This window comes from Culicoides brevitarsis, chromosome 2 (assembly GCF_036172545.1).
Source record: "Culicoides brevitarsis isolate CSIRO-B50_1 chromosome 2, AGI_CSIRO_Cbre_v1, whole genome shotgun sequence".
Taxonomy (NCBI): domain Eukaryota; kingdom Metazoa; phylum Arthropoda; class Insecta; order Diptera; family Ceratopogonidae; genus Culicoides; species Culicoides brevitarsis.
Window position 1 is genome coordinate 36,899,865 of NC_087086.1, and position 17,480 is coordinate 36,917,344.

Consider the following 17,480-nt stretch of genomic DNA (forward strand, 5'->3'; position numbering starts at 1 on the left):
ATCTAAAATAAATACAGCAACAAAATATGAATAAACGACACAGTACCCTTTACTAATAATAAGGTATTTTGAACATTACATTTTTTTGTTAATTATTTTTTTTGAAAATGATTTTGCTTCTGTCGAAATTTTTTGCAGCTTTTTTGTGTGAATGAAAAAAAAAATAATTTAAATTATGACGAAAAAAAGGATTTTTTTAATTAAATTAAATTAATTTTATTTTTTAAAAACATTTTTCAAAATAATTTTGATTTTTATTTAATTTTTTTTTAAATATGATAAAAAATAAATTTTTAGATCAAAATAATTTTTTTTTATTTTCAAAAAAAATTTAAAAAAATTATTTTTTAATTTTAAAAACTTTAAAAAAATAAAATAAATTTTAAAAAATAAAATAATAATAAAAATTTAATAAATAAAAATTATTTTTTTTTTTTCTTTTGAAATTTAAAATTAAATTTTTTAAAAATGTTTTTGAATAAATTAAAAAAAAAAACAAAAAATTAATTACTCAGAAATTCAGTAAAATAATTTAATATAATTATGTTAATTTTCTTCAAATGAATTTTTAACTTTTTTCTCAACTTTTAATTTTTTAAATAAAAGAAATTATTAAAAAAATAAATAATTAAAAAAATTAAATAAATTTCAAGTCAAAATAAAGTATTTAATTTTTTTACTTTCAAAAAAATTAAATAAAATATTTTTTTATTCGAAAAATAAAATAAAATAAAATAATAATAATTTATAATAAAAATTAAAAAAAAATATTCAGAATAAAAAATAAATAAAAATTTATTTATTATTTTTTTAAAAATATTTTTAAATTAATTAAACGAAAATAAAAAAAAATTGCTCAGAAAAAATTAATAAATTATTATTTTATTTTTTTTAAATTAATTTTTTACTTTTATTCAATTTTAAATTTTTTAAAAAAATAAAAAAAAATATTTTTAATTAATTTTTTATTAATTTCGTCAATCGCTGCTGTACATAAATGCCTTTTTTAATTTTTTTTATAATTTTTTCCTTGAATTTTTATTTGTTTACTTAAAAACAAAATTCTTCTGATACAATTTTTAAATAAAAATTTTATCTGGAAGTTACATAAGAAACCGATGAAAAATTTTTGCACACTTCCCACTCGTTTTCTTCTTCTTTCAAAACTTTTTTCGCTCATTCATCTTCTACTTTTTGCACAAAAAAAAATTAACTCGACAACATACGGTGCGCTAATAATTGTTTACATTATTTTCGATTAATCTTGCAAGAAAAATAAATCGTTTCACTTGAACTAAATTTAATTTTTTTTTCTCTTTCGTAATCTAAATATTTTGGAAATTTCATGTTAACAAAAAAAAATCGAAAAAAAAATTTTGCAATAAAAAAAACATTAAATAAGGAAAGATGCGCGCGAAATTCGATATTGGTCCGAGAAAAATTAAGTAAATTGAGCGAAACTGAATTTTCTTCAATTAAAAATGATTTTTCTTGTGTGCGGATTGAATTAAGCGTGTAATTATTTCTCATGTTGCATCACAGAGAGCAAAATGTTCAACGTTCAGTAGGCACCGACCGGACACATGCAATTTCGTGGAAAATTGTTCTCGTTTCTAAAAATAACGAATTTTTGAACTTTTATGTGGATTTTCACATTTTTCACGTCGACGCATGCAAAAAATACGAGTTTTTTGTGCATATTTTATTTTGTCTCGTGGTTGCTTCGGAATTTACGTGGCAATAAAAATTTATCAAAAAATTAAATCTCTGACAGCGACAAAGTTGACAGATGACATCATGCGAATTTGTCTCGAGTCCTCGTCCTCGCGAATGACAAATAATGAATTATTTAGGGCAAAATCCTTTTTCGTCTGAATTTGTTCGATATATTGAAAAGTAATAAATTTTAAATGTCAATTAATAAATTTATTTTTCCAATAATTAAAGTAATTTTATTGGAATAAAATTGAAATTTAATTAGGTTTAATTGATTTTTGTTTCTTTTGTGCTTGTTCGTGTAATTTTAATAATTTTTCATTTAATTTTATTTTTTTTTTTTGTGAATGACACTTGTTATTCATTTGTATCTATTTTGAATAAAATTACACTTTATTTAATGTTTTATTTTTTCTTACGATAATTTTGTAATAAAATTAAGAAAACAAACAATTTGTTGCCATTTAAAGGCATTGAGACAACGTCGCGTGTTATTGAATGAGAAATTTTAATGAGGGTCTTTGAGATTTTTAATTGAAATATTTTTTAAAAATTTTCCTATTACAAAATAAAAAATTTAATAATTTAAAATATTTTAAAAATTTATTAGTTTTTTTTAAAGAAAATTAATAAAAATAATTTATGATAAAAAAGATAAAATAAAATTAAATAAATATTTTTTAAATAATTTGATTTTATTGAAAAATTAATTTTAGTTGAAAAAATATTTAATTTTTTTTTTAAATTTTATCATTTTTAAATTTTTTTAAAATTAAATTTTAATCAAAATAAATTCAAAAAATAATGAAAATTAATAAATTAATTATTAAATTTATTATTTTAACTAAATTTTATATTATTTTTTTAAAAAATTTTTAAAAATATTTTTAAATTATTTTAACTTAAAAAAATATTTTTCAATAAAATTCTCATTTAAAAATATTTTTTCAAATTAAATATTAATCAAAATAATTTTTAAAATTTTTTTAATAATAAAAATAATAATTTTTTTATTAATTTTATTATTAAAAAATTTAAAAATTTTATAATAAAAAAATATTTAATTAATTTAATTCCATATTATTTTAATTATTTTTTAAAAATATTTTTAAAATGATTTTAATTAAAAAAAAATATTTAAAAAAATAAATTTTTTCATTAAAAAAAATAATAGAATGCACCAAAAAACCATTGAGCAATAATAAAAAAAAAATAAAAATTTCCTTCAATGTTGTCTCCATTTGTCTCCGTTATTAAATAATAATAATAATTTTATTTACTTGTATTTTTTCTGCTTCTCGCCGCGTAGGAGGAGTTGTTTTCTTTCTCACACACAATATAAAATAATAATTATATTTAGACCCAAAGACAAAATATTTGCATGTTTATAACTGAATGTTGAATGTTAATTGAATGAACGATAACAATGCGACAATTATTTATTACAGTTGACGATAAATTTATGATAATTACAGTAAAAAAACGAAGTTTGGAGGCTGCTCGTATATTTTTTTATCTTTAAAACTTCCTAATAAAATAAAAATAAAAATAAAATAATTAAATAAGGAAGTTTCATTGAAAGAGAAGATTTTTCAGTTAAAAATTTTCGTTCAATGGAATTATTTTTTTACGTAAGATTTTTTTTGTTGACATAATAAAGCAATTTTAAAATATAAAAAAAATATTTTATGACGATTTTTATTTTGACTTTTGTTAAAATTCATTGCCAACATTTTTTAACGGTCCAAGTGTTCTTCTCGAAAAAATTTAAAAATTTTAATAAAGAAATTTTTTTCAAAAGTCTTCCGGAAAAAACTTGACAAAATCGCTTTTTCTTATTAAATTTCATTAATTTTCAATGTTTTTTGAAGAAAAGTAATTTTTTAAGCAATTATGATGCAATTTACAGAAAAATTACACAAAAATTGTTTTCCTGTTGTTGTAATAATCTCTTGGCTCGTGTGTTTGTGGAAATTTGCCTCGAGGACACGAGAAAAAACATGTTTTAAATTATCGTTTCTTAATGGCTGCTTAATGAACAATGTCAGGATGGCGGCGCAGAAAAGATGAAACACCTGTGCCTGTCGTGAAATTTATGAAGTGTAAAACGAGTGTTCTTGTCGTTAGATTTTTTTTTAATTTTTCGCTGTGCTGTCAACAATATATGAGTAGATCGTGAAGGTCAAGTTTGTTTGTTAGAAGTGAGATTTGAGGGGATTTGCGGTTTGAGCTGATCTGAATTCAAGAACGAAAATTGTTTAAAGGTCTTTTTGTGAATGAAAAGTTCTTTGAAATGGATTTTAGAATTAATTTTAATGAAAATTTTATGTTTTAAAAGCAAGTTTTCGAATTTTACTGAAAATTTAGAATTTTTTTACTGAAAATTAAAGAATTTTACTAAAAATTAAAAAAAAATTTTTTGTTGATTTTTCTAAGTCTAATTATTTTTTTTTAAGTCTTTAATGATCATCGAATATTTTTTAAACAATTTTTTTAAAAAAATTTGAAAAAATTAAAAAAAAATTAATAAAAATTTAATAATTTTTTTTAATAAATTAAATTAATTAATTAAAGTTTTAGTAATTAAAAAAATATTTTTTTTATTTTCAGAACAATTTATGTTCAAATTAATTTTCAAAATGATATTTTTTTTTAAATTTTCTCAAAAAATTATGTTTTTCCAAAATTCGACAAAATTTTTATTTAAAAAAAAATTATTAATTTTTATTTTAATTTAAAATTATTAATTATTAAAATTATTTTAATTTTAATTAAAATTTTAATTAAATTTTTTATAATTAAAAAAATTATAATTAATTTTTTTTTAATTTTTATTTTAAAAAATTATTTAAAGTTTTTTCTTGAAAATTTCCTAAATTTTTTTTTTTGCATTTTTTGCTTGATATTTTTACTATTTTTGAGTCCTGAATTACTTTAAAAGAATTTTAACTCAAATTTTTGAATTTTTAAATTTTTTTACTTAATTTTTTTTTAAATAAGACATAAAAGTCTCAAAAATTGTTTTGGAATTTTTTTTAATTAATTTTAAGAATTTTTTAAACTCTCAAAGACTTAATTCTAAGCCAATTTTCACTTACAAAAAAATTAAAAAAATTTTTTTTTTCATTTTCTTCCACAAAAAGACCTTTCAAGACAAATTTTCGTTAAATTTTGTGACTTTTATGAATAAAAATTGCCAAAATTCCCAATAACTCGAATTTTTTGATCAACATTTCTCATTAAAAAGCTTCTTTTGTCATAAACTTTCAACATTTTTTCATAAAATTCGCTTCTATTGTTCCTCCAAATCCCCATTCATGACCTTTCGAACTTCATTTTGACACAAAAAATCTCTAACAATCACTTTTGATGAGCTCAGTGTCTTGCGAAACTCGTTCTCTCCTACCGTCGTTACTTGCATAATATCGTGACACCGACGACGACGACGAATATTTTTCATAATTTTGCTGCTCATACATCATTCCTCGTTTTTTGTTTATTGAACGCTGAATGTACGCAAAAAATGCCTAAAACACAAAAAAAAAACGTTTCTTGAAATATTTATGACGTGCGTTTTGTGATGATTTCGTTCATTTTCCAACCGTTTTATTTTTAGAAATCATTCACAAGTGAGATTTTTCAGAAAAATTCAACCTGGCGTCTCCATTTGGACCGCGCCCGAGTCGTTTCCAAGCGAGAGAAGAATTTCGCTGTTTGTATACGGAAATCGTGTGCAAGTCGCTTTATTGCACTTTTTTACGTTACAAACAAATTTACAAACTGATGATAATTTTTCGTGCACAGAGCGTCGGGGAGTGACGTCGTACGCTGAAAACAAAAATATTTAGATATTTTTCATGTTTTGTTACAAAAACTAAATATAAAGTCTTACGTTGTGCTGCTTTTTGGACACATTTCACGGCGTTACATCTGAAAAAAAACGTAAAATTTATTACAAGAAGCGACATTTCGGTCCATTTAGCGAGAGATTCATGTGCGCAACAAGTGTTTTGTCGTGGCTTACCTACTTTTCCCTCGGCAAATTTGCTTGTAGTTGTGCGTTATGGCGCAAAAAATCTCGAAAAAACGACAAACGAAGAGAGACAACTTGATGATTTTCCCTTTTTCCCATCCTCTTGGTTCAATTTTGATATTTATTTTATTTCTCGAGGCGAGAAAGCAAGAGTTTTGCGAGTGTATTTGTACTAACAAGCGTTTTTTCGTGTAAATTTTATAAAAAAAACTAACGTTAGTTTGTGCGTTGTCGCTGTAATTAAAACACGTATTTTTTTTCTTGCCGTTCACAGTTAATTTTCAGTGGTGAATACACAAAGGCCATGAACAAGGACTGGCATTCGGGACACTTTTGCTGCTGGCAATGCGACGAGAGTCTCACGGGACAACGTTACGTCTTGCGCGACGAGCATCCCTATTGCATCAAGTGTTACGAAAATGTCTTCGCCAATAACTGCGAGGAGTGCAGCAAAACCATTGGAATTGACTCAAAGGTGAGATTTTGCTTCCAGATCAAGAAATTGTAAAAAATGTCTCATTTTTCAATTTTTTTAACTAAAAATTAGAAAATTTCACGTTAAGTTATTGAAAAATTGAAAAAATTCACTTGTAAAAAATATTTTAAAATTAAAAATTTGTAAAAGAAATTTCTTGAAAATGAAAAATTTTACCTTAAAAACTCATACAGAAAATTATGAATTAGCAAAAATCGATTTTCAAATTTTTAAACTGTCATTTTTTGAATTGACATTTACGAATTTTCAAAGAATAATGGTAAAATATTGAAATTTATAAGAAAATTTATCTAAAAGTTGCTTAAAAATTCTATAAATTGTCAAATTTTGACATTATTTTGATGAAAATTTGTAAAAGTCAATTCAAAAAATGACAGTTAAAAATTTGAAAATCGCATTTTTGCTAATTCAAACTTTTTTTGTTATATATTTGTTAAAAGTTTGAAAATATTTTTTAAAAAATAACATTTTGGCTTAGATTTCGTTAAATTCTTAACAAAATCTTGTAAATGTCATTTTAAAATTTAACGGTTAAAAATTTGGAAATTGCTTTTCTGTTAATTCAAAATTATTTTTTTTGTCTAAAAATTGTTAGTAAGCTTAAAATTTGAAAAAAAATATATAAACTTAGTTAAAATTTCATTTATTTTAAATAAAAATTTATAAATATCAATTCAAAATTTGACAGTTTGAAATTTGAAAATCGTTTTTTCGCTAATTCAAACAATTTTTCTATCAAAAATTTGTTAATTATATGAAAATATTTTTAAAAAATATAAACTTGGTTTAAATTTCATCAAATTCTTAAGAAAATTTTTAAATGTCAATTCAAAAATTTAAGGTTAAAAATTTGAAAATTACTTTTCTGTTAATTCAAACTATTTTTTATTTGAAATTTTCTTTAAAAAACTTATAAAAATGTAAAAAAAATATTTTTAAGACTTACCTCACTGTAACATGAGACATTTTTCATTAATTTCTCGACCTCACACATGTTTTTATATTTTTTCAAATTCTAACCACGTGTTTTCCATTTCTCTCAAAAATTTTTGCAGGATTTGTCTTACAAAGATAAGCATTGGCACGAAGCCTGCTTCTTGTGCAACAAATGCCGCGTCTCATTAGTGGACAAGCAATTTGGCGCCAAAGCCGAGAAAATCTACTGTGGCAACTGCTACGATACCCAATTCGCGTCACGTTGCGATGGATGCGGAGAAATCTTCCGTGCTGGTAAGTAAAAAAAATATTTTTGCGATGCGTGTTTTTTTTAGACGTTGACGCACGCATTTTCTTCCTCCGCCGACATTTTACGATCATCTGTGATTTGTGTCGATTTAATTGATGGTTCGACCTTCAATGAACTTTTCATAAAAATAGAATTTTTCCCGAAGACCTTGACATTATTTTGGCACCAAGGCACGAAAAACCATAATTTCCATAAATTTTGGTGTGAATACCAATTTTGGTCTGATTAAGTGTAATTGTCGTTACGCGACAAAGTGTCAGGTTTTTCATCGAAGCAACGAAGAGTGTCACTTCACATGCAATTTTTCGTCAATTTTTTTTTTGACGTTGAAAGTGAAGTTCATGCCATTGAAATTATTTTTGTGAAGCACTTTTACCTTCGGAAATGTGTCCTTTTGAACTACTTTTGTCATGTAAAAAATTTTTTTTTCGTGTTAACAGGTTGTCGTGTCGTGTACGTGTATTGATCAAACATCTGAACACTGAAATTTTTGTTAAGGAAGGTTTACTTGCTGTTGAAAAAATTTTTTTTGACACAAGTTAAACCCTCAAAAATATGCAATTCACATTTCACTTGAATTTCGTCACTTTGATTTTTTTTTCGAACCTATTAAAAACGAATTACGTGCGAATTAAAGCAAAAAATTAGATGATTTTGCGAAATTTTTTAACAATTAACGGATTTATTGAAATCGTGCAATTTAGAAGTTGGGGCTTGTCATGAAGATTCACCGACAAAACCTCACACAGTAGGTGATCACAAACAAAAACAAGCTTTTTTCGACGTGTCTCTGTGTTTCTTTGTAAACAATAACAACAACAATACAGCTTTTGTGTCTGTAGGTACGAGCAATCAATTGACTGCCTACCCACAGTTCTTTCTTTACTGAAGTTTGTTCGTACACGCGCGGTATCGTAGACAGCTGGCAGTTAACTTCAGCAGCTATTTGAATCACACAACTTTATTTTTCGGATCAGTTACAGTCCAAACGTTGCGTCGGGCGTGATTAAATTTCGTCGGTTAAAAAAATTATTTTTTTTTCTAACAAAATTTGCATTTTTTATTCGAAGAAAGAAACAAGAAGAAACTGGATTAAAAAAGAAACAAAAAATTATTTGGATGAAAGTTGAATTTTAAAATAAAAAAAAATCTTTCGATCAGACTCAGGTCTCAAGTGCCTTAAAAATAATTTTTAAAAATGTCAATTTCAACGGAAGTTTTGTCAGACGGCTTTAAAACGCGCCTGACACTCAAAACAAAAACCACTGGTTTGGATAAAATTAAAAAAGCTAAAGAGGAGAATGACGATTGTGCGATTCTCAGCATGTTTTTGCCATTCGCCTCTGCCGAAGAGGAAAATCGGCGATTCAGATGTGCCTTGGGACCGGAAGATTGTCGTCTTGGCAATTGGAAACTCGCCACGCCAGGTAGGAACTGAGCTTGAGACCTTGACTATTTAACTGTTCTAAACAACGAAAAAAAAAATTCTTGACACCTTTGATGCAAATATCTAACGTGCAAATAAATAACTTAACTTTGCACAAATAACGAAAAAAATAGGTGCTAAAAGTTACGAGTTACTCGCAATCTAATGTGATTCATCCTACACGTCGAACCAAAAATTATAAAAAATTAAAATGTATGCATGCCACAAGCGAAAAAAAAATTTATAAATTAATAAATAATTAAAGCCTTGCTAAAGATATGCGTAGTTAATTATTTATTTAGCTACAAGTGTGACAGTGTCGAAAAGACAATTCAACCTCTGATAAAAATGCAAATTTCATTGTTGCAATTTTTGCGTGAAAATATATAAATTTTTTCGCTAATTCTGAATCAGGGTTATTGAGACAGCTCAAGAGCAATTGTGGGAGAACATTGACCCCCGTTGTTTTCCTGATTTGATAAAAAAATGTGTAAGATTTTTTTATTGTCCTTTATTTGACTTTTTTACGATTCGAATCTAGCGGAGATTCGTAACACCTCGTAAAAGTTATCAATTAAATCATTTGTTCAAAGGTTTTTTTGAGAGATGTTTCTTTATAGAAAAAAAAAATTTTTTTTTGCTCTTTAGAGGATGTCTGTCTGTTACTTGATACATGAAGAAAAGTTGAATAAAATCAATTAAAGGGTTATTGAATTTGCGTTTCAATAAGCTATAAAATGCTTTAATATTGAAAGAAAAAATAATAAAAAATAAATTATGTCAAAAACATAAAAGTTCTATTGATTTGTCATTAATTTTTATGAAAACTTGTATTCCGAAATAAAAGTGCTCCATTGTTAAAAGACCTATTTAGCATTAATTTGTGGTTCATATCTTTATTATTGTTTTTTTTCTTGAAAGGATTTTATGTTACGAATATTGTCCGCAAATTATATTAGTTTCTGTCTTTTAAAATCTGGCAAAAAATCCGGATTGTTGGTCTGCGGTTTTCTAATGAGTCAGCTTAAAAGAATAATATTATTCGACACTTCTTCACAGCAAGGTATTGTCTTACATTGAATTTTATATTGTTTTATACTGAATGATAATTTTTTTTTAAAAAAAAAAGTGGTTCTCTTGTACTTCTACATAAGCTGGATCAAAAGAAATTATCATTATCGAGAAGTCCATCCAAAAAATTAAAATACGTGCTTCATGTGAAAAAATGTATAAGATCTTTCTATCTGAGGCAGCTTCTCTAGCATTTCTTTTAGCATGTTCTTCGAACTTTTGAATACTTGTATTTGTATTTTCTATAATATCCAAGATGCATATTCAGTGTTTTGACCTAAAAATAAAAAAAAATTAAATTAATTTAAAATAAAAATAAAAAATTCAAAAACTTACCCAAAATGCGCTCATGTCATTACCATACTTACCACAATGCATCTCGTTCATCACTTTATTTTTTTGTTTACTTTATACTAACAGCTAATGTTTACTCAGCAAATACACGAGACAAGACAAATTACTAACTAGACAAATACAGCGAGGAAAAAAATTACAAATTTATTATTTTATTAATCAATCAATACGCGACTCGTATCGAATTCTATCTACGCGAGATAGCAGAATATAGAATTTCGATCGCCGCACAAAAAATGGCTTGTTCTTTATATGGACAATAAAATAAATTAACACGAAACTTCATGCCATATTATCCACATATGAATATGATGCGCACTTCAAACGCGAGTTTCTATCGCAACTGCCGATTGTTGATTTAATTAATTAATAAGTTTAATCGTTATTTTTATGGTTTGTTTACGAAATGAATGCCCTGATGACTTTTTCGTCTTAACTTTTCGACTTTTGAAGTTGTGCAACACCCTTTCGCCCTCGCAGAATGACAAATTCATTGACGGAAGAAATTTTTTAATGAATTAATTTCTGTCTTTCTGTTTTCAAGAGAATCCACTTATTGCAAATTCCTGAAATAAATTAAATTAAAATAAAATGAAAAAAAGTTCATATCCCCTTTTATGGGCAATCGGACACGAAATTATTATTTAATATGCAATGCTGGATATGGATCCGAGTTGATATGCTTTTTTTCTCGCATCTCATGGTCAGGGCGAGTGAGTTTAATGGATAATTGAAGGATGCATTTTTTCAATCAACCGAGTTCTAAATTGACATTTGGGGAATAATAATTTGTCACCATCATCTCGCCACATGTTAAAAATTTCACCTTACCATATGGTAGCGAGATTTTGTTTAAAATATTACACAAAATTGCTTGGTTACGGCTTTAATGAATCAATTTTTACGTTGCTCAGGGTCAAGACGTGTCTAATACCGGCGGCACTCGTGCCTGAATTTGACCGATTATTGGGTTAACTAATTTCACGTTAAGGCGGAGAATTTTTCAGCGATGGAGACGTCTGGCACAGACAAATTGTTAATTTTTTGTTTGTTTTGGTTGACAACTTTTTTTGTTTACTTCGGTCTCTATTCAATCATAATTTAACTAGTTTATGAATGAATGGCTCATGAATAAATTTGCTTCGTATATACGGGACTTTTTGTGTGTACGAAATGTTTTGAAATAAAATAAAAATAAAAAATATAGAAAGTGCCTAAACGAGTAATGACATCACACTCGCATCTAAATTGAGTTGATGATCGAGCGCCGCCGCCGTTCTAAAATGATAAAAATTGAATGGTGATGAGGTCAAGATTAAAATTGATTATTTTATTGAACAAATAACGGAGATCTTAATTAATGCGGAAAAAATAATTAAAATTAAAACTAGATTTGAAGAAAAGGAATAACGGATGTTTGAACTTGATTTTAAGAATTAAAATATTTTTTTTTAGAATTAATTATTTTTTTCAAGTTTTGATCATTAAAATATTTTTTAGTACTAAAAGTTGATCAAATTTTTATTTTTAGTACTGAGAATTAACAGAAAATCAATTTTTGTACTAAAATATCGAAAAAATCAAAATATGTAAAAATACTTTTAGTACTAAAAGTTTAAAAAATTAATTTTGAGATTTTTTTGTACTAAAAATTAACAGAAAATAAATTTCTGTACTAAAATTTCGAAAGAAATCAAATTTAAATTACTTTTAGTACTAAAAATCGATAAAAATTTCATTTTTTTAAATTTTTAGTACTAAAAATTAACAGAAAAAAATCTGTGAAAATTAATAATAAAGCGATCCTTTTAAAAATTTTGGCAAAATCTAATTTTTCTAAAATATAAAATTAAAATTTTAAAAAATAAAATAAAAATTTTTAGTACAAAAATTTGTCAAAATTTAAATTTTAGAACTTAGTACTAAAAATCAAAAAAAAAATCAAACAATTAAATTTAAAGATTTTTATAGTACTAAACATTAAAAGAAATTAAATTTTTTAGTACTAAAAAACTTTTTCATAAAATTATTTATTTAAATTTTTAGTACTAAAAAATGAATATTTTTATGATTTTTTAAATATTTTTTTTAAATAAATATTTAAAAAAAATTTCTTTTAAATTTTTAGTACTGAAAAAAATTTTTACAAAATTTTAGTACTAAAAAAATTTATTAAAATTATTTTTAATATTTTATTTGTACTAAAATTAAAAAAAAATAAATCAAGTTTTTATTAAAATTAAAATTTTAAATTCAATTAAATCAATTAAAATTTTTTATTAAAATATTATTTTTTTATTTTAAAAAAATAAATTATTTTTAGTACAAATAAAATATTAAAAATAATTTTAATAAATTTTTTTAGTACTGAAAATTTTTTGAATAATTATTTTTTAGTACAATGAAATAAATTTAAAAAAAATCATTTTCGCCATAAAAATATTAAATAAATCTTCATTTACCTTCAATTTTCGAACGTTAAATCGTCTCATTTTTCATTTTTTCCCATCAAAAAGCTATCGATTCGCCATAATTTGCCTTACAATATAAACATTAATCAGCGCGCGTTCGCATAATTTTGAATGAAAATAAAATAATTTATATAAAAAGCCAAAAATTAGCCAAAAATCGATGCAAATTATCAATCATGGATGGCATTTAAATACCAATAATTACATTTTTGAAGGAATCGAGGGTTTCATCGAGCATCATTAACGTAAATTTTGAAACAGCAGGAACACGTTTTATCCACAAAAAGTTTTAAAAAGGAAATTAGTGTTTGCCCATATCGGGCAGATAATGAGCACGGAATTTTTTGTTCTAACCGAGCATGACGAATTCTTCGCGCAGAGAAGAAAAAAAGTGAATCTCGTGGGCGGATCGTCTTCGTCGAACGTTCGCATGCTCAAAAAATCATAAAAAAGTGTGTGCGATTTTTTTTGTCGGCGATTGTAATCTGAACCAAGTATTAAATCATCTAATTTTTTGGCGAAAGATGACATCAACCATTACTTCAGTACAGCATGATGACTAGAATTATTCTTCGCTCGCGGAAATTATTAATAGATAAAGAGCCAAAAATTGTCGAATTGTCGAGTCACGGATTTTTTTTTTGTCTATCTTAAGCACCTGTCAGATTACCTCGTTTTTTGGGCTTTCGAGTACCATAAATCACTTGAAAGTTCATTTCTCGTTAGCGAAAAAGTTTTCTGCGTCAAAAGTCGAGTTTCATTCATAAATCACGTGAATTTCCGAAAAATTTTGCTAAATGACTTTCAATTATCAGCTCCTTTGTGGCAATTTATCACTTTCGTGCTTCTTGATGACTTCTTCTTGTTATTTCGCGATATAGACATAAGACGGCGAAAAAGTCATAAAATGTGCGTGACTTTCGTCGAGTGTTGAGGAAAATGGTGCCTGACGATTTTTTTGCGTTTGATGCGAAATTTATACGGAAATTTTTTGTTTTTTTTTTCGCAGGTACCAAGAAAATGGAATACAAGACCAGACAATGGCACGAAAAATGTTTCTGCTGTAATGTATGCAAGACGCCAATTGGAACCAAGAGCTTTATTCCACGTGAGCAAGAAATTTATTGCGCTGGATGTTATGAGGAGAAATATGCAACTCGTTGCGTAAAATGCAAAAAGGTAAATTTTTTTGATTTTTTTTTTTTTTTAGATTTTAATTAAAAATTTTTTTTTTTCAGATCATTACATCCGGAGGTGTTACTTACAAAAACGATCCATGGCATCGTGAGTGCTTTACATGTACCAACTGTGAAACCTCATTGGCTGGCCAACGTTTCACGAGCCGTGATGACAAGCCATACTGCGCCGATTGCTTTGGCGAATTGTTTGCCAAACGTTGCACTGCTTGCTCTAAGCCAATTACTGGTAAGGAAATTATTTTGATTTTTTTTAATATTTTTTTTAATAAATAAATATTTAAAATAATTATTTTTTTATTTAAATTTTTAAAAATAATTTAAAAAAGTAAATTTAAATTCAATTTAATTTAAAATTTAATTTTTTTATTTATTTTTTTTAATTTATTTTAATTTTTTTTTAATTTTTTTTAAATTTTTTTTTTAAATTTTTTTAAAAAAAAAAATTAATTTTTAAAAAATTCTCCTTTTAATTGAAAAGATTTTTTAAAATATTTTAAATTAAATATTTGATAAAAATATAATTTTCATCATAAATAGTAAAATGTATTTTTTTAATTCAATTTAAAAATTATTTTTAGAAAATAATTTTAAATAAATATTAATAAAAAATCCTCAAAAAAATATAAAAAAATTAAATTTTTTTTTAAAAATAATTAAATTAAAAAAAATAATAATTTAAAAAATAAAAATATTTTTTTAATATTTGAAAATTTTTTTTCTTAATTTTTAAATTTTATTTTTATTAATTTTAATTAAAATAATAAAATTTAAAAAAATAATTTTTTATTTTTAAATTAAATATTTAAAAAATAAGAAAAAAATTTAATTATATTATAAATATTTACAAAATAATTTTAATTATTTATTTAAAATAAATAAATTTTCTTTTTAAAATAATTAAATTCAAAATTTAATAAGTTTTTTGTCAAAAAATAATTTTAAAATTAATTTCAGAAAATTATTTTAAATAAACCAAAAATAATTTTATTAAAAAATATTTAAAAAATAAAATAATTTAAATTTAATTTAAAAAATTCGAAAAAAAAATAAATAAACAAATAATCAAATAATTAATTAAAATTTACCTTCAATAAAATATTTTTAAAAAAAATTTTTCATAATTTTTGTTTTTCAGGAATTGGCGGCACCCGCTTCATCTCATTTGAAGATCGTCACTGGCACAACGATTGCTTTATCTGTGCTACATGCCAAACTTCACTAGTCGGACGTGGCTTTATCACCGATGAAGCTGACATCATCTGCCCCGAATGCGCCAAGCAAAAGTTGATGTAAATCACTCACATCTCTAAAAAAAAAATAATAATTAAAAAAAAAATCAGTTTTATTTAAAAAATAAAAAAAAATACGCAGAACAAACATTTCACACTCACCATATTTAAAAAAAAAGCAAAAAAAAAAAATGAAGAGCAAAAAATATATTTAATTTTACCATTTTTATTATCATTTATATTATTATTATGATTATATTGTAAACTCTTATACTCACACAAACACCTTCTTCTCTCCTTAGAAAAAAAAATGCAAAATATTATTATATGCTCGTGTTGACGCTTCTTGTTGATTAATTAAAAAAAAAAGAAATTAATACTTTTGAGAACAAAAAAAAATTATTTAAAAAAATATATTTTATTTTATTTTTTTGAAAAAAAAAAATCTTTTTAAATTTTTCGTTCGCCGTATTTTCTCTCCTTCGTAGAAAGGTAATTTATTATTATTTTTATTATAAAAAAAAAATTAAAAAAATAATGAAAAATTGAATTTTGTTGTTTATTAGTAGTTGTAGAGTGAGAATTATATTTATTTTACACAAAACTGACCACAAAATGTAATCAACACTCGTAAACTTTAATAGAATTATATTTTACTAAAAACCACAAATTAACTCACTCACTCGAGAGTCGTAATTTTATTTTATTTTAGTAATTGTACTTACGCCCGTTATTTACTTAATAAAAAAAATCTAGCAACAAAAAATATCTTATTACAAAAATTAGTAGAAAAAAATTAAGGATTTAAAAAATTAGCCTTGGATCGCACCACGCACCTTGATCGCACAAAAAAAATAAAATTTCTGATAAAAGTCGTTTCTTTAGTGCGGAGCTCGAGGAAGAAGAGCGTCAACGCATGGAACGACGAGAGATCCGAAGACAGAGACGTGAAGCCCGCGGCGAAACAATCGAAAACGAAGAAGATCTCGACACGGAAAATGACTCGGAATACTCAGAAACAGAAGAAAACTCTGCTGCTGATGAACCCAGTGGCGGAGGAGAAGCGACAAAAGTGCAAGAAAATCAAGAAAAAATTGATGAAAGTAACTCCGGAGTAAAAGTCGATCAATGAGCGTGATTTTTTTTAAACCATGACAACTAAAAAATTAAAAAAAAAAATTAATGAGAGAACAAAGAAAATGCCTTTACTAATATATAATAAATAATATTTAAATAAATAAAATAAATAATAAAAAAAAAATTAAAAATGAATACCAATTATTGCCTATAACTATTTAAAAAAAATATATATCCAAAAAAGTACTAAAAATGTATGAAAACTAATTAAATTTAATTATTAAGTGCATTAAAAAAATTAAATAAAAAATTATTACACACAAAAAAACATGAAAAAACAAATTAACACACACACATACACAAACAGACAAACACACACACATAAAGCTACGTTTTAGGAAATTTTTCAAAAATAAAAGCACATTAAAGTTTTCGGAAGAGGCAGACAAAAAATACTTAACACAAACACACATACAAGAAAAAAAGAAAAGAAATTTTATTAAATGTAAATAATTGTAAATTTAAATGTAAAATCGATCAAATAATGATGAAAAAATAAATAAAAAAAAATATTAAAAAATTGCTTTGTTTTGGCTTTTATTTAACCAAATGGGCTGTTAATGGGCTTTTTATGTGATTAAAGGCTTGTAGTTTATTTATTAAATTTTTCTTAATTTATTTGAAAAAATCTTCATATTGAGTCTGAAAAATTTTTTTAAAAATATTTATTCAAAATATTTAGTTCAAAAAAAAATTTTTTTAACTATTCAGAAATAAATAATTAAAATTAATAATAAAAAATAATTTACTAAAAAAACTTCTAAAAATTAAAAAAAATCTATTTAAATAATTTTTATAAAAAAAATATTTAAAAAAAATTATGTAATATTTTTTGTTGTTATTTAATAATTATCATTTACGTAAATTTATTTAATATCCAATACTTTTGCCTCAAAAAAATTTTAAATAATTTTTAAAAAATAATTTTATTAATTTTTTTTTTAATTAATTTTTTTTTATTTTATTTTTTTTATTTTTAACTGATACCTAAAAGTTTAATGAGTCATTTAAATAAATTATAAAAATTAATTTAAAATTTTATTATTATTCATTTATTTAATTATTTATTTTTAATTCAATATTTTTTTTTAACTTCAAATAA

General features: G+C 24.0%; 1 protein-coding gene across 3 annotated transcripts in view; it reads left to right on the forward strand.

Annotated features, from left to right (window-relative positions):
* The window catches only part of LOC134830055 (four and a half LIM domains protein 2), a 45,257-nt gene extending 29,646 nt beyond the window's left edge, over positions 1–15,611 (forward strand). Inside the window, exons 7-11 of one of the 3 annotated variants that reach the window (XM_063843412.1) lie at positions 6,024–6,224; positions 7,301–7,475; positions 13,823–13,992; positions 14,052–14,238; positions 15,148–15,610. In XM_063843412.1, coding sequence (XP_063699482.1) covers positions 6,024–6,224; positions 7,301–7,475; positions 13,823–13,992; positions 14,052–14,238; positions 15,148–15,305 — 891 coding nt within the window. In that variant the 3' untranslated portion in view covers positions 15,306–15,610. Of the gene's footprint in view, positions 1–6,023; positions 6,225–7,300; positions 7,476–13,822; positions 13,993–14,051; positions 14,239–15,147 lie in introns of all 3 variants that reach the window. The other 2 variants (XM_063843410.1, XM_063843413.1) reach the window with 2 other exon arrangements.
* The last annotated feature ends 1,869 nt before the right edge of the window (positions 15,612–17,480 follow it).